At 36.7% G+C, this 18,787-nt stretch overlaps 1 protein-coding gene and 1 long non-coding RNA gene across 2 annotated transcripts; one reads left to right on the plus strand and one right to left on the minus strand.

Moving 5' to 3' along the window:
* The first annotated feature begins 5,179 nt into the window (after positions 1-5,179).
* Positions 5,180-6,041, plus strand: LOC135738635 (uncharacterized). Its single transcript, XR_010528727.2, has 3 exons — positions 5,180-5,415; positions 5,555-5,618; positions 5,905-6,041. It is a non-coding gene; the product is annotated as an uncharacterized lncRNA (long non-coding RNA).
* Positions 6,042-14,556: 8,515 nt separating this feature from the next.
* vrtn (vertebrae development associated) lies at positions 14,557-17,607 on the minus strand. Its single transcript, XM_065255697.2, has one exon. It carries the CDS (start codon positions 17,605-17,607, stop codon positions 15,562-15,564), a length of 2,046 nt encoding a protein of 681 aa, XP_065111769.2. The 3' UTR covers positions 14,557-15,561.
* Between the last annotated feature and the right edge of the window lie 1,180 nt (positions 17,608-18,787).

The following is an 18,787-nucleotide window of genomic DNA, read 5'->3' on the forward strand; positions in this document are numbered from 1 at the left end:
GAAAATGTCGAAATTTCAGTCAAAACCATTCTATTTGACCATAAACAATCTGAAAACAGGGCTTTAAGTCTAAAATACCGAACTTGTCCTTTAACGATGATGCGAGTTATCTTCTCCAATGTAAATCTCTTTTCTTGGACTACAACAAACACATGGATTGTAGGCAACAGTTTACTCACTGGTATTGGTGATGTAGACAAGACCGATCATGATTCCTCACGCTTGGACTCACAGCTTGTAAGTTAACTCCTGTAAGCATTGCATTGTGACCGAATCTTTCAAACGTGGTAAGGAGCGTCATATTTCCAGCTGACGTCAGAGGTATTCAGGCCAATTACAACGTACAGATTAGCTGGCCAATCAGGGACAGAGAGCTTTTCAAATCCGTGCGTTTCAGGAAGAGAGTGAAATCTGGAGCTACAAAAATGTATGGTAGGTGGAAAATAATGTGTGTTTTTAACCATAAACCACATGAACACATTGCATTATACCAAATGCAATGAAATAGGTGCTCTTTAAGAGAAATCGCCTCAGTTTTAAACATACCAGGTGGGCGAAGAACGCTGCTAGTGTATTAGCTAGCAAATGTTAACATAAAAAAATAATAAAAAAACATGTACAATTTCCACTTGTTTACATCCGCTTTACTATGAGGTGATGTGAAGCGCTCCCTCTGGTGCAATAATCTTAATAATATGCAGTAGTGTGTGATGCACTGTGATTTTAAAATCTTGTAGTGCAAGCATGTTTAAGATTTAAAAGAAGAGTGAAGAGTCTTCATATGTGTGTGCTGTAATCAGACTTTATAATCGGACAGGATTTTAAAATCATGACAGAATCTTCATTGTTGGGTGAACTATTGCCTTAACAAACCATTAAAGGAAACACACTAGATCTCCTAAAACGGTTTATGCTAATAATAGTGAAATATATTCTGAGCTCTTCACAAGCAACCAGACATTTGACACTGAAGTACTCCACCAATACTCAGCCTAACAACTTGCTGAAGAGGGCATTTGTATACATGATCCATTAAATTATACATGATGCCCCCTATTTGGCCAGGCAAAGTTAAAGTTTGTATATCACTGCCTTGAGGGTCTCCAAGATGCTATGATGGAGGTGACGGAAGAGGTTGTTTTGCCGCCTGGGGAACCAAGAGATAGACTGGACTCATTTGCAGCTACTCTGCTGTGGACACCGTCGACTGCATGCCAAGTGGAGCCGTGCATTGAAGGTGTCAATATGAGCTCCCGCTTGGCGACAGACCTCTCCCTGCCACTTTCTTTCTGCCCTGACTCACACATTCAGAAACTCTCCCAACCTGCACTAAAGGAGCAAGTGTCAAACAGTGAAGCATGACCAACTGTGAAATTGTAACAGCTTATATCGATTTGAGTGTGAGAAGTTGTGCAAGGCTCAGTGCTGACACTTCCTCTTTTCTCCTGCGTTATTAATGGCGCCTTTGGTTTTTTGCTTGAACTTGCACTTTTAAGTTAAAATGTTCAGCTTTTAAAAACACACCCGTGGTTGAAAATTAAACTTGAGTTTTCTCAAAGTGCAACTAAAAGTTTAAAGTGTAACATTTAGAAAACAAATGCTTATTATGGCAAACTTAAAAGATCTTAGAGCAACTTTGTTAGTGATATGCTTCATCACTAAACTACCTATAGATCATGCTACATATATTTTCTTTGTCGTACAGATTCAGCAAGGACTTTAATGGTTAAAGCTGAAGGATCACATAGCATTTAATTGAATGTAGATATCACTGAGACCGATTTTCCTTACTCAGTAAAAGATACAGTACTATACACTTCCACTCATCGGCACCCTCAGGCCAACAGCACATAGATAGAAGCGGTTGTAGAAGTTGATTAAAAAGCCGTAAACCCAGAGAGAGTTGTGTGACTGCACTGTGACCCCTAGAGCTCAAACACGGCAAATTGAAAGCTGATAAACTCCAGCGTAGCTCCTTCACAATAACCGAAAAAAGAGGGTCATCGGTTATGACGGCGCCTGAAGAGGAATTAACTCAAAGTCTGGGTGGTTATATATAGCGTCATACACAAGAGATAAATCCCACAGTTCACCCTTCTTCCGACACTGCAAATGGATTCTGTTAGGCCTGGATCCCAGTGGCACATTTGACTGACAGTTTTACCAATCAGCACATATGAAGGTAAAACAGCAAAAACTGTATTTTTTATAATGTATTGCTGACATTATTATTAAAAAAATACATATTGATTATCTTGACAGACCGTATGTAATCAGATACTACACAAAAATACTTCTTTTGGGGAGCTAGTTCACCCAAAAAATTAATTCTATAATTTCCTCTGTACATATAGTTTCTTTCTTCTGTTAAACATAAACGAAGATATTTTGATGTGATGTTAAGCACAGTGACCATACCCAGAAACTTCCAGAGTATTTGTTCCCCTACTATGGAAGTCAATGGGTATCGTCAACCGTGTTGTCAAAACATATAAAAAAATAAAGAAAAGTCAAACGGTTCAGAGCAACATTTGAACAAATGATGACAATGTTCAATTTTCGGTAAACTCTCTCTTTAAAGTGCACCTATTTTATTGCTAAAAACCAACATTATTTTGTGTTTTCGGTACAGTATAATATAATGTGTTTGCATGGTTTATGGTTTTAAAAAAAACACATTATTTTCCACATACCATAAATTTTTGTAGCTCCAGATTTCACTCTGTGTCCAAGGCCGTAGCCAGGATTTTTTAAATACAGAGGACAACCCCCCCAAATAAATTTGCTTCTGATTAAGAAAAATGCTCTGCCTCTCTTCATCAGAGTACTGGCTTCTGCATTTATATAATGCAGGGTCATTGGCTGCAAAGCTTGAGCCTTCGGACACAGTGAGTGCCACATCTTGACTGTCTTGGGAGGGCCCTTCACCTAATATTTCCCTCTCTTCGCCTTCTAACTCGTTCTCTTCCTTAACTGCCTAACTTTTCTCTCCTGTCTCCCCTGTTGATTTTTAACATAATAATAATAATAATAATAATGTAATGTCTCACAACAGGCCAGAGTTCAGTTAACAGGTTTATTAACACACAAGCACTACCTGCAGGCCACGCTTATTAAAAGGTAATAGGCTATCCATCACTTCACAACACATTCATCATCCATCTAACATTTAAGCTTAACTGTCAGTGCAGATTAGCTAGCCACTGGATTTCAGCATTCAAGTAGGATATACACTACCGGTCAAAAGTTTGGGTTCACTCACTCGTTCTTTATTTATATTTTTTCCATATTACAGAATAATAATGAACTCATGTATAGCACAAATGTAAATGTCTGTGAGAATTATGTTGGTGACTAAAAGCATCCAAAATAAATCAAAACTCTGTTACATTTTATCATCTGAAGTGCAGTCACCCTTTGCCGAGAAAATGTAAAACCGTACATGTGTCATCTTTTTCAAAAATAAAATGTTTGTTTTCTTATAAAAAAAATAATTCGTTTGGCACAGGTATATTTTGGTATTCAAAACTAATTTCTTTTTATTGCATTTTCCAATAGGGTACACTGTTAGATGTCGCTGTAGATTTAGCAGTACATTACTGTAAAAATCCACAGTACTATACTGTATGTATACATTACAGTACAGTACTGCAGTTCATAATGCATTCTGGGTAAATTTGTTTGAGCGGGAAAATTTTACAGTATATTTTGGTCTTGATGTAACCTTGCTGTAGCCATTGCTGTAATGTGCCAGGTGTACTTGCAATAATCAGAGAAAGTGCGCCAGAGTCAAATCACACAGAGGGAGAGAGAGCACAACTCCTGGCTGCAGCTGAAGGAGGACGATTGATTTCTAGCAGTTCGGTAAGTTTGAAATATTTCTGTTTCATGAAAACTTAATTTTTTGTTTAAGAATGTTGTCAATAGTTTGTCACAATATTGTTTTAAACGTGCAATGAGAGAGAAAAACGGTCGCCAACAAAGTTTCAATCTCCCTCAGAAAGTAAGCTAATGTTACACACAGATGTCTACCGCTGCTTTAACTCGCTTTACACCTTTTTTAATGAATATAGGGTTGTTTTAACTAAATTATGAGGGTTTTGGTGAGTTTATATTGTGATGAAAGTGTGGTGACAATGAAACTATTTTTAACGAAATGGACAAAGACAACCCGCCAGCGCGGTCTTGCGGTCCCAGCATAACGGTCGTTTATCTCGGCGTTTCATCCGTTCAGTTAGCGTCAGAGAAAAGTATTAAGTTTGACTGTTTGGTAAGGCTGTGGTTGTAAACAGACAGGACTTGACACGCCGTACACAGCATACCGAACTCCTCCACAGAAGTGAAAACAAGAAACCTCATATTTAACTGGATACATGCATCGAACTCATCGCAGCTTTAACTTCGACCAAATATCATTCAGACCTGGGCTCATCTTAATATCAGATGAACGAAAGGGATTGCCGCGCTTATTGTTGTTGTTATTATATTACGGTATATCCGCAAAAGCAGAGAATATCTTCTCTAAAGCGTTTTACACTCCCAGTAAGTTGTCCAATACATTTTTATGGCATATTGTTTCCACCACTTCAGATGCATTGCATGCAGTATATAAGTTTCCAAAACACATCAAATCAATGCACGAAAAGAGAATGGGCTCCGCATTTACGTACCTTTGTCTTCTCGTCTCTGTCATCTGATCCTTCATCTCTGGATGTAAAATAGTCCATTATAACATCGTGTAGGAAACTGGCATCACCAGGATTGCTCAGATTTAGGCGATCATGTTTATCTTTAAAGTGAGCAGCTAGCTACTAACGTTAACTTGTTAAAAAACTTTGCGTGAAATAGCGTGTTACACCGCAGCCGGTCCGGGTAAAACATTAAAGGGACAGTCTTTTTACCTTGTCACTATAAATCGCTATTTTCTGCACTAAACGAGACATTTTCAGAGATTTTCTGTAGACAAGATGTTATAATTAAAAAAAGACTTATTTAGATATTTAGATATAATATATAATATAACAACTAATATATATATATATATATATATATTTGTTTTACAACTGACTAAACACTTACAGTAATGTTTTATTTGTTAGCATAGCATGATATTACATTTAAACACTTAATACATTTTTAAATCAATCACTTTGTCTCTGCACAATGAACATTTATCAAATATTATTAATGTTGTAAAATATATTGTTCATTGTTAGTTCATATTAGCTAAGGCATTACCAAATGTTAAGGAATAAACTCTTATAGTAAAGTGTTACTAAATTTTCTTTTACCATTTCCTTCACAATGTCTATTTATTTCTATGGCTAACAGATTTTGTAACATTTGTCTTTTTTACAGTCTTACCATTGCTTGTAAGCTGGATTGGGTAAGATGGATCATCTTTAAAGGCACCAGGCAAGTACATGATGTACAGTTACAAGTCATGTATTTTTTCGACTGCAATATTAAATGCTTTCACGTCACATGCAAAATTACACAGGAATGTGGCTGACTTTTTATTTGTAGTTTACATGAGTGTCATTGCACTTTTCAGGAGTTAAGGCAGATGTGGAGGCACAACGGGTGATACCAGACACACACCAAGCACATTATGTTCGGTAAGTTTGCACTTTACCACTACAGTTTCTTTAAATACCCATGTATACACTCATTCACTCATTTACACACAACACTGTAACACGACCATACACAACATGTACACAATTGTCTTAGTTTGCCATGTAGAAATATACAAACAGAAATATTCAGACTTTGGTTATAAGAAATTTAATTTAATAATTGTATTTATTGAGCAGAGGTGTCCCTGGACTTTATTGACAAAAGATTTTGTTTTCAGAATAAAAAGTTGTGTCCAAATCAGTAACAATTGTACTTTCTGTTCAGGACATTCAATCATGACAGGATCCAGGTGGATGCTGTCCATTGATGAAAGCGTTTGTTCAGCTGTAAGTGAATCTTCTGTATTTTTATGTAATTAGGTGTGGAACAGTAGAATAAGAGTAAAAGGTTTCAGAATAGGAGTAAATTCAAGGCTGAGTTTAGTTTTTTAAGAATCTTTTTCTATCTTATATTTGTTGACTTAATGTTTATGATATTTCTAACAGGTTTCTGGATAGAATTAATTCCAAAGATGGGAAAAAGTGCACATCCAGACAAGGAGCAAGCAAAAAGACAAGGAACTTGGTGCAGAGAAAAGCTGTGGCCATTAACCCCCATGTGAACAGCTTCATGCAGTCCCTGATTGAGTTCGAATGGACGACTTCAAAGTAAAGGCCACTGTGGTCTGTCTGCCACAGTTTAATGCATTTATTTTTAGTGTTAAATGAAATTTAAGTAGAATATTTAAAACTATGGGCCAGTGTTCTTTTTACCACAGTGAAATGTTACCTTTTAGTCGATGATGGACTTTAAACTGAAAACTTCAAACTATGGAACAGTGTTCTATTTGCCAGAGTTAAATATGTTACAGCAGGGGTCTCCAAACTTGTTTATACTTGTTGATTTTATTTTATGTTACTTGATTATATGTTTATTATTGTTTAAAATCTTGTTTTAAATATGTTTGTTTCAATTAAATGTTTTTTTAAATAAAATTTTGATACATACATTGCTTGGATTGCCTTTTAATTCATTATGTTTTAATTTAGCATTTTTACCATATTAATAACTATAGATTTAAACCTAAATCTCTAGCTATTTTATATAATATTATTGTATTAACTGCAATAAGTAATAAATAGTATTTATGGGTCAATATAGACATTACAGTAAATTACTGTAAAAATAGACTACTGTAATAAAATATTGTAAAATTACAGTACAGTACTGCTTTGTAACTATACAGTACTAGTTTGTGTACTGTAAAATGGTATTACAGTACAGTACTGTAAAACCAAAATACAGTAACTTACTGGCAACCGTGCTGCCAGTACCGTACTGTAAAAATACAGGGAAATCGTTAACAGTGTACATATGGCACAAAAAGGTTACATTTAGTAGTATTTAACCATACAACTTAGTTAAGATCACAGGCAGAAAATCACATGGCGTCAACTTTGTTTTGAACAATGGATTTGTGGGTTTTGAAGTTTATGTGAGATGTGCGAGCGAGACACGTTACGTTCTTTAATTCGTTTAGGAAATACCCCGCTATTGCTGACAACTTTCGTTTTGAGATGACAGAGGTATCCACAAATACGTGTCACGTAACGGTCCGTAGATGCAAGGATTGTCTCGTCAGCTAATTTTACACCAAAATGAAACTAAACTTCAAGAAAAAATGACAGAGGACATGACCTTGGTGTCCTAAATGGTAGCTACGGCCATGTCTGTGTCCCTGATTGGCCAGCTTATCTGTACGTTGTGATTGGCCTGAATACCTCTGACGTTAGTCGAAAATATGGCGCTCCTTACCATGTTTGAAAGATTCGCTTACAATGCAATGCTAACAGGAGTTAACTTACAAGCTGTGATAATGTCGGTCTTCTCTACATCACCAATCCCAGGAAGTAAACCGTTGCCTCCAATCCGTCTGTTTGTTGTAGTCCAAGAAAAAAGATTTAAGTTGGAGACGATAACTCGCATCATCGTTTACCCTTTTGCATATCATTAACATGTACTTATACACACTTACACAGCTAAGGAAATTTAAAATCGTAAATCGGACAATACGTGCTCTTTAAATGAAGCTTACAGCCAATATGTGCAAGGTTTTGTTCAATGCAAATATTTTAAGTACTTTCATCTCCAAACTTAAGTATCTGAATGAGCAAATTTCAAGTTCCATGTTACCAGACTTCAAGGGGACAAAGTTATTCTCCTGACAGAAAGTACAAGCACAGAGTGCCAAACAGTTTGGCAACAAAGTGATTTAACATGTGACTCTTCACTATGAAATATGATAGGTGTAAAGGAAAGTGACAGGGCAATAATTCACCATGAACATGGGATAATCCATGTTTACACTCATACACATAAGCAGCCAGTATATTCTTGTGTCAAATGCATAATGCCTGAGAAAAAACTGAGACTTACTTAACCTGCATGGTTTAAATTGATATGCATTTATAAAAGCGTCCTAATTTTGCTGGGTAACAGTGTCAGACAATTCCAGTTTGATCTTCAAAAAACAAGTCAACTGATGGAAACATAATGGAGGTTAAGGGTGAATAATAGACTTCACTCTGGGTTAATTTAGCTAATGTTGCTTAAACATTACCATATTAGCTACCCTAACAAAAATACACTTTGTTTAGCCGGAACAAAATATTATCACACTACACTCAAACCCCCACAACATATGTTGTACCATGAAGTAATTCAGACAAAGAATAGCCAGACAGCATTAAACAAATCTAATAAAAGAGTCCTAATGTGTTATATTATACTAGCTGATATTATGAGTAGTGTATAAAGTCAATAGTCAAATACAAAATGGACATTAATCAGGAGGAGATTCCATCTCAAATACACCCACAGTAAGGAGCAAATTCTTTAGGGGAGATCTATTGGTTATATTTAATTCATTCTCTCTAGGCCACCTCTTTAGATGGGAACACATGAATGATAGACACTCAGCAGAGAAGAACAGGTCATTCATCTGTTTCAGTAGCCAAAATGATGCTAATACATCACTGCCTTTAATTACGATTGTCTCAGTTTGCATTACTTCTTGGCACACACGCCAAAGAGAGCCTGCCAGCAAAAATATGCCAAACAAAGAGATTGTACAATCTGATAAATGTCTGCTCTATAAATTACACAAATTCCAATATTGCTACCAGAGATACACGGACCCTTTTCATAGAAAGTAGAAAGTGTTTCCAGGGTTTGTTTTCCTAATTACATAACAATGTTGATTTGATCCGAAAACGGTTAATTATGAATCAAAGTCTCGGACATTGATAATGATAGGAATGCTAATGAAAACTTGTCTGTCTAAATGTCTGGAAACCACAAAGCTCTTGCAAAATATGCATTGTACAGATCAAGTGTAAGCCTAGGAAAATGAGCAGAGAGGAAATTTTCACCTTTGCATTTGTTGAATATTAAAGTTTAAGAATATAATTGCAGATTTATTAAGCAAAAAAGTATGAAAGGCTGGGCTGAATCGTGACTACAGTTAGTATTTTGACTATGTGCCTCACTGCTCCAATAAAACAGTCAGTCACCACATATTTAAAACTATTAACGATATAAATGCTTAGCTAGATGCTATATATCAGCCAAAATCATTAAATGTGCTTTTTAGTGAAAGATAGAGGAGTTCATGACGTGACAAAAACAACGCTTTAGTAATTCGTAAGCATTTTATGCAGAGGGCGGCTAATTTGTATTAATTCCTTCGATCACATTCATAAATTTTTGTATGATGTGACCCTGTGATTTTGGTGTTGGGGGTGGGGTTTCGTTATTGTTTTTATAATAATTGTATGTTTTTGCATAATTAACTTTGTATGAAGCAATTGGCCAACTCATAAAATATGTACAAAGAGATCAGACAAAAATGCAACAAAAATAACAGTCAGCTTTGGGTTATGTGCAGTGATGTTAAATATACTTTAAAAGAAGAGAACATTTCTGTGCTTTGTCATAAACCATGAGTATTTACTAATCAGAATCCAAAATCAATTTAATATTAAAGGGGACATAAAGAAAATCCGACTTTTTCCATGTTTAAGGGCTATAATTGGGTCCTCAGTAGGGATGTCTTGAGAACAGATACTAAAATTTTCAGTTGGGGGCCACTGTGCTTCTAGTAAAAAAAGGTTAGTCTGGAGCCCTGACTGATGGGGGCAGCATATACACGTATATGTATTAATCGTTCCACAAGCAGTAAAGACTGTACAAGCATAGATATGTACACTAGATGTCGCCTTGGCTACGGCAGTTCATTGTAACGAATTAAACAAATGGAGCCGCCATCTTGAAACAGGAGCCCTGCATCAGCGTCATTATAGGCAAAGGAATAACGAAAAAAAAAAATCACCAAAAATGGTCATGAATGCGATTTTCTCGTTTTTTTTCCAATGGTCAGACATCCTCCATGAATTCGAAGTACAGGCGGAGATAGCAGCTTTACCTAGCTACTTCCTATCACAAGACCCCTGTTCCAAGATGGCGGCGGTTTTGATGCATGCTCAGAACCCCAAGGCGACATCTTGTGTATATATCTATGCTGTACAAGCACATGGAAAACCTTCTTAAGTGCGCTTTAAGTCAAATAAACATTATATACCAACTGTTAAACTTCTTACCTTATCATAAAAACACAGGCCCTATATTATGTTTGTTTGAAACAGCTGTCATTGCTGCTGTGAAACCAGCTAATGTTATGCTAGGTGTAATATTTGCGATAGCCAGTCATGTAGCCTTATTCCACTGAATTAAATAATAATTGAAATGTCATGGGTTTTGTTCTGCTACAATGTGAGCGAATTTAAACTAATGTTTGCATTTAGAGTATATGTGTGTGCGTGTATGTGCGTGTCTATGAGTGCACCTTAGCACCTGTAGCTTTTACCGATTTATTAGTCATTGTCAGACAGTATGTTTGATAAATAAAATATCTCCTTCTCTTATTCTCGCTCTCTTTTTGCCAGAATCAACCAGAGGAGGATGCACACCAGGAGAGGCAGGAGCCAAGAAAAGACACATTAACACAGCCAACCCAAACAGAAGCTCTTGGCACAGAAAATTGTTGTGTTTTTCATAATGTTAAAATGTTTTAAAGGGGACATTTCACAAGACTTTTTTAAATGTACAATAAGTCTTTGGTGTCCCCAGAGTTCACAGTGAAACTCCAGATTAAAATACCCCACAGATAATTTATTATAGTAAAATTGCAACTTTGTAGGTGTGAGCAAAACTTTGCCTTTTTGGGTGTGTTCTTTTAAATGCAAATGAGTTAATCTCTGCACTAAATGGCAGTGCTGTCGTTGGAGAGTGCAGATTAAAGGTCGGTATTATCCCCTTCTGACATCACAAGGGGAGCCAAATTTCAATTACCTATTTTTTCATATGCTTGCAGAGAATGGTTTACCTGGGTTGATCTTTTTCACATTTCATCCCATTATCATAATATTGCACAATCCAACCACAGCACCACCATTTAGTGCATAGGGGGAAAGAAAGAAAATAATTGACAGCACAATTCAGTTTCAATTTCAACAAACCACCACTATGGCGATCAGTGTTTGCATTTCATCAGCTCATTGGCATTTACAGGGACACACCCAAGAACGGCATATTTTTGCTCAAACCTATAAGGTGGCAATTTGAACAGTCTATAATAAATTATCTATGGGATATTTAGGGCTAGAGCTTCACACACACGAGACAGTGAATACTTATTTTACATCTTAAAGTCTCAGAAAACATCCCCTACAAATGCAAAAGAAAGAATAACATTCTTTAAATTACCTCAAAATGGACTTAACGTTTCCAAAAGCTGGAAATACACAAATACTCTGATACAGTTCTCTTGCTATTGCTTAAAACCACAATTAGCCTTTGTCGCCTTCTCACCTTCGCTCTAACAGACAAAAGTCTACATGGCCTGGGTCTGAGGCTGTTTGCTCTTAATCACAGAGGAGAGTGACCATTAGGGAAGCACAGCGGTGAGCAGGATCCCACGATGGAAGTCATTTGGTCATTATCAGGGATGAGGTTAAATTAGAGAGTTAGGTTTACTAATGAGATGGTCTTGTTACAGAGGAAAGTCAAGGCATTAGCATGCAGTGCATGGTGCTGATGTTTGCTACTTTCTCATTGTCTTTCTCTCTCAAACTCCCTCTCAATCTCACGTTGATTCTGCCAAGACAACCAAAGCGGCAATAAAGCAATCTCAGAGGGGTACTATTATATCTCAAACAATCCCTTAGAACCATTAAACATAACATCTTAAATATATACAATCTATGCACAGGAACTAAGCAATTATTACTGGTGTAATTGAAAAGTCATACAGATACAAAATACCAGCTTTTTACACTACCCTAAATTAAAAGTAATGGCTCTCACAGTTATAAACCTGCTTGTACAGTAGTACACACACACTGTTCTGTAACTGTGCTCTTTGTAGAGATGGATTTAACTGCAGTATATAACAATTAAATGTAAAAATCACATATATTAGTACGAAATAGGCTAATAAAAGCAAAGATTATACATACATTTATACATAGTCGATAGTTTTCTTTGAGGGCATTCTTTAATTTTCACCTACGCACACACATGCTTTGCATTGCCAGCAGTAAAACAAATTACTTGAAATGAACAAGAGTAAAGCACCATGTCTAATCTACAAAAAGAGTGTACAATTAGTCAGAGCTGACTGATCACTTCAAACAAATTAAACAATTGTATTACAAACAACTAATCTTCGGTTGAACATAATTCAAAGGTATAATTTTATGGACCGACAGACCTTTGGGTCTATTATAAATTTGATCCTAAATTAATGTATGACAGTTATTGGTTTCTCACATTGTTAGTATTCAGGTTGGGATATCTGAAAGAACTCTTTGTGAGTCCTTAACCTTTAACACAATTTTCAATTCTTGTAAATGCTATGTTCACTCCTCCTTAATAACAGTTGAATTTGAGTTATTGAGGTAAAACATGTTTTACCTTTAAATAACCTTAAACATTTTACGACCAAAAAACAACAACAGCATAAAGGTGCTGAATATGTTACACCATGTTACAATATACCTCTAATTTTGTGTTAAGGTCAGACAAAATAATATCTGAAAGAACAAAAAATTGGCAGAACGTCCAAACAAACTGACAAAAGGTGGCTAGAAGGAGAAGTACTTAATAACACGAGAACACAAATAGAAAGATTAATTTACATAAATGGGACATGAAAGCAATTTCCCTCAGGGATTAATAAAGTTTTTTTTTTAATTTAATTAATTGTATACAACAACAAAAACTGAGTTACCTTTTCCTGTCATTAGCGAGGATGTACCGTTTTCTTCTGAACTAAAAATAGTGTTTAACGTGAACAGGTAAAGTCTTTGTAATTGATGTCAAAATAAGAGTCCCACTAACTACCAAAATCAGTGTAATGTAATATTAAAGATGTGTTCTGAGTTTTTCATACCACAGAAGATTGTGTTATTAACCAACATGCCACATTTAAATGATAAAAAAAACCGTCAAGTAAATAAATTAAATTATCAAAATCTGGGAAAAATAAGCAGCATTCTCTGCTCTCAAACGCTGGGGGCGTGTCCGTTGTTGGCGCCGAACCACACCCACTCGTTGGAAGGCTGTATTAGGGGCGGGGCCACGATCAACACTTTAGCCCCGTCCAAATAATCCTAAACTCAAAAATGTGGATAAACTGTTTAACGGTGTAACTCACTCCACAATTCACCACTATAAATTTCAGTCTTTGAAACGTGTTTTTAGCAATACATTTGTAATATTTATAATGTGTTTAGAAAAAAAAGATTTTTGTAACCGCTAGCATATAAGAATTTATCTCTAGAAAAGCATATTAGACAACGACTACATTGAAATTTAAGGGAAACGTGTTTCATCCTTATCTATACTGTCGTGGTTATGCTTTTCAGAATATCTATTAATGTATCACTGCAATTTCCCTGTTATGTCTTTAGCTAAAGCGAATATATGAATAAATAGCGGGTTTAACAAGCCCTGTTCTTTACTGGGGGGTAACTCGGAATCATAACTGAACTTACAAATTGTGCTGCAGTCTACTCTTTCTGTATTTTTTACTTTTTTCTGTCTATAGTGCTTATTAAAATTTTGAATTGATTTACAGATATTTTGTATTTTTTCTCAAAATACTGTGAGACACTAAAACCACGCATGTGTAGTATGATTTGTAATGAATAATTAGTGTAAATATGGGGAATTGTTACAAATAGATTTCTTATGAGAAAGGAGCACTTCACAGCTTTAAGTACAATAGGCAGACATTAAAGAAAGTCCACCACTGCCATCTAGTGCAATTATGCTCTAAATACAGTTTTAACCCACATGAATGAATCATATATTATTCTATGTATGTTTCATAGTACCCCACATATTACTTTGTACATAACTTTTACTAAAATAAATTCCTACAATACTCATGAATTTTTAGTCAGTCATTGATTTAAAGAATCAATAAGCTTTTCATCTATTACAGAGGTAAAATATTTCTGTGGGTTTCTGGCTTCCTCGAAGGAGTCTCTGGTCTGCAGTAGCTTATTGATTCTTTTCATGCAATATTGAAGTAAACACATATAGGTTACAGTAAAGCTAATGGGGAAGATATCACAACATTAAAGTATGCCAGAAAGTTAGGCCAATATGTGATCGTATAAAATGTTTGTTTTGTTATTATAATAAAATCACTAACATAAGGAAAATACAGAAAAAAACCAAGTTGCCAAATTTATTAATTCTGACCATTACAGTAACTACACCAACCTGTTACTGGCATACAGTAGCTTTACTAAGATGACTTGTTACCAAAATAACATTCAGAATCAACCACAGCACCTACACAATCAAAAGTACAATCCATTTCTGACTTTTATTAACATGTGAACTGAATCCACAAGGTTAGTTTCTAACATTTCATAAACACTCACATGAAGTCAGAACATTGGGCATAAAACACGTTAGTTAACAGATTACCCAGTTTAGGAACAACTAGTCCTGTATATGAAATGAGATCCTCAACATGAAAAGAATAAACAAAGTTGCATCTTTGTGCATACACATAACACAGTGATATTTTTGAAACGTTTAACTTCAAGTTTAATCGAAGATGAAATGGTTAGCTAGGTAGTTTAAGTCAGAAACTGTTAAATATTTACAACGTTAGCAGCAAGAGAAACACAAAATGTGAGAGCTGAAAAAATGTGTGGTCCAAAACAATGTGCAAAACAGCAACACACCCTCATAGAATTATGAAACATTCAACCGTGAGGAACTCCATTTAACTTGGCTACATAACGTCAAGCAAAGAAAACATTCAATAGTCAATATAAAAATATATATGTTTTAAAAAAAGAAATAAAATTAAAAATTACTGTACATTTTTCAACTGCTGTTGTAATGCAATGTTTTAAACTGTAGAGAATTAAAAACAAACAAAAATATGCAAGTTAAAACAAAATGAAGACAAGAAAATAAAATTAACCCAAAGTGAACACATTTAGTCATGTAAACTAACTCAACTCATTTAAATTGTAAACAATTGGGGGGTGGGGGCAAAACCAGAGCCGTTTTGAAACCTGGATAAATGTCTTTGAACTACCTTTTGCCTAGGGGTCATCAGTACTCTAGCGAACACAAAGACTGTCTGAATTCACACACATGCAAATGTCCTTGAGCTAGAAACAAGTGGTCAAAAAAAAGAAAGGAGACAAATAATTAAGATGCATGAACTGCAATTATGCTAGTGTAGACCAAATAAAATAAACATTAAACAAAACTCTCAGGCTCAAAAGCATTGCAAAAATTGTGTCAATTTTGTTTTTACAGGAAAGGCAGATTAACAGCACTATAAGGCATTCAGCCATGAATTAATGGTACCCCATGATGCAGAGCCCTTTTCCACATGTAGTAGGTAGAACGAGGAGTAAGAGGAAAGTAGGACCTAAACTCTTTAAATGTAGGAAAGGACTTCTCCTCGAATCGCTGCTGCAAAAACAGCTTCGCTTTAGCCTTGAAATTAGCCAGTGCCACTACATCCATCACAAACATCTGTTCATTGCTGGATTTGTCAGGTAGAGAGAATTCAGGCAGTGTGAATGCAGGTGGGCTAACTAGATGGCCATTCAGGTAATCAATGTTTCCATCAAAAGAAAACATTACGGGAGTTTTTATGTTTTCCATGACATCCTGTGAAATGTTTAGATTTTGGGATCTCTCAGTCTCAGATATCACGACAGGCATCTCAGTTTTCCTGTTTAAAGAATCTCTCCAAAGCCAGTAGAAAGAGGAGGAAACTGAAGGGAACTTGAGCTTGAATTTGATGAAGGACATCTTCGACCTCTGGACATGCATTTTGGCTTCATCCCTTAATGTTTTCCTTTGGTGGTAAGCCAGCCTCAGGCTTTTATGTCTGCGTCTGGAGATCCTCACTGTAGGTGTCAATTTTCGTCTCTCTGACATAGCAGGGGACAGTTGACTCTTTGGACTCTGGGTTTTATCAGCATCTGAGCCTTCCTCGCTGCTCCCTGAGAACTCCTTGAAAGGAGTAAACATCATGGCTTCCCTCCTCCAGTTGTAGTATGTGGATCTAGAGATGCCAGGAAACCTTCTTTTAAAGAGTCTGTAGGGAAATGAGGTATTTGCAACAATGCAGTTCTGCAGGGTCTTCTTTGCCTCCTGCATCAAGGACACATTTTGGGCCCGCTCTCCTTCAAGTTTCTCGCACCTGAGAGCTATCATGCTAGCAAAACTTCTCTGGTTGGGTGTTTTCTTGATTTCTGGAGATGACCAGCAGTCCTGCTCGGTGCTGTCTCCAGGACTCAACTCCCCTGTGGAACCCCCTGAGACACTGCAAGTGGACACAAGCTCATGTTTCCATGCGTAGTACGTGGATCTTGGAATTTCCGGAAAAAGCTCTTTAAACTGGCTGAGAGGAATCAGTTTGCCTTGTTTGTAAGCGGTTAGAAAAAAGTGTTTGGCCTCATACCTCGCTACCGACTTCTTGTGGTATTCGACGCTTTGCCTCTTCCAGCGGTAAAATGTGCTCTTTGTGATGTTGAACTTGTCTTTGAGGGTGGTGTATGTGAATTGAGAATTAGGACTCGCATGCTCCGGAGACGTAAGAGAAGGCATTCGCTGCTCACTGTTGGGGCTCCCAATTTTCAGATCACTTGCATGAATCAGAGCCACAAAGTTGTGGGGTTTAAAAACAGAGCCTGCCTCCAGGTCACCTGACCACATGATGTGAAGAGTCAAGGGCTCACGGTCTTTCAGCCATGTCCTTGGACGAATGAGTCGATTGAAATAGGGTCGAATCTTTAAATTGTACATGGGATAAACGGAGTAAAAGTTGCACTGCAGGACTGAAGCCAGCGCATACACATGCCACATGTTTGCAAATGAGCCAGGGAAACAGGACGCCTTGACATCTGCATCAAATATGGCCTCCAGCACCTGAATCGGAAGATTGAGCATATCCTGAGACTCCTCGGCACAGAGCGAAAACCTGGCTGCCTGCAGCATCACCTTTGAGTCGATCATACCGCATAGGTAGTACCGCTTCCAAAGCAGCATCTCCACCACAGTCCTGACCTGCAGCTCCAAACTCAGACTGGTAGAGCCCACCAGAAGCATGCTAGCTGCATCAAACAACAGGTTCCCTTCTCCTTTGCAAACCAGAGGAAGTAAACCAGCTGGAGCGTCCGTTGGATACAGTCTATGAGCTATAGCGTCAATCCCCAGCCATGAGGATATCTCGGTGCAGAGTGCTGTGGGAAGATGGAAAGCAGAAAGGGTCTGCTCCACATCCACAGCGACCTTAGTGAGGGCGTCCAGGCCCACACACTCTGTAGCCTCCTGCAGCTCCCCCAGGACGGAGAGCACCAACTCGGTCCTCTGAATCATGCCTGCAGAAAATAAACACACACGAACACCACAGGAAGAAACATCAAGATTAGTACTTACAGAATTATACATTAAAGGGTTGTTGCAAAACTAGCTGAAAATATGAGAGTATACAATCTAAAAAAGGGTTTAAACCAGTTGTAGGGTAAAATATGGACAAACTGAACTGTTGATTTAAAATAATTTAGAAAATGTCCATATTTGAGTCAGTCATGGGTTAAAACCATAGATATGTATAAAGGCTAAGATGTGTAACGGCGGAGTCTCTAACGCCATCTTACCACAGGCAGCTCGCTCACTCGTAGCATTGAGTTTAAATGGTGCAGGTATATTTAAAGGACCATAACTTGCTCAATTTCTACCGATTTTCAAATGGTTTGGTTTCTTACAAACGTTATTAACGTGGTCATAATTCTGGATGCTTTAACATGTTTCATGAAAAAATCTTTTAGTTTAAGTGTGCATCTTTGACATTTATAACAATCCAAACCGTTTGAAAATCGGTAGAAAATTAAGCAAGTTATGATCATTTAAAAGTACCTGCACCATTAAAACTCTATGCTACAAGTGAGCGAGCTGCCTGTGGTAAGATGGCTGCCAAATGGGGACGTTCCTCTCAATTGGCCAGAAGCACGGGGAGACATCTAGCCTTTATACATATCTATGGTTAAAACAACCCAGCATAAGTTAACTTAAGGGATAGTTCGCTTTAAAATGAGAATTCTGTCATCATTTCCTCACCCTCATGTTGTTCTAAACCTGAATGAATTTATTTTTTCTGATGAATACAAAAAAAAGATATTTTGAGAAATGATGGTAAACACACCGCAGATGGTGACCATTGACTTCCATGGCAGGAAAAATATTTTGGAAATATTGTGATAAATGATGGTAAGCACACAGTTGACGGTACCCATTAAATTCCATCATTTTTTTCTATTCCTACTATGAAAGTCAATGGTCACTATCTGCTGTGTGTTTACCATCATTCCTCAAAATATCTTCTTTTGTGTTCATCAGAAAAAAGAAATTCATGCAGGTTTAGAACAACATGAGGATGAGTTAATGATGACAGAATTTTCATTTTAAAGTGAACTAAAACTTTAAACCCGACAGTTGAGTTTGTCCTTGTTAAACCCAGAATTGTTTAAAGTTGTTTAAAGCATTGCTTGAGTCTAAA

The sequence above is a fragment of the Paramisgurnus dabryanus genome, chromosome 12 (genome assembly GCF_030506205.2).
Source record: "Paramisgurnus dabryanus chromosome 12, PD_genome_1.1, whole genome shotgun sequence".
Lineage (NCBI taxonomy): Eukaryota > Metazoa > Chordata > Actinopteri > Cypriniformes > Cobitidae > Paramisgurnus > Paramisgurnus dabryanus.

Excerpts from the sequence above, each read along its gene's own strand:
- vrtn (XM_065255697.2), bottom strand. The coding sequence starts at position 17,607 with ATGATTCAGAGGACCGAGTTGGTGCTCTCCGTCCTGGGGGAGCTGCAG.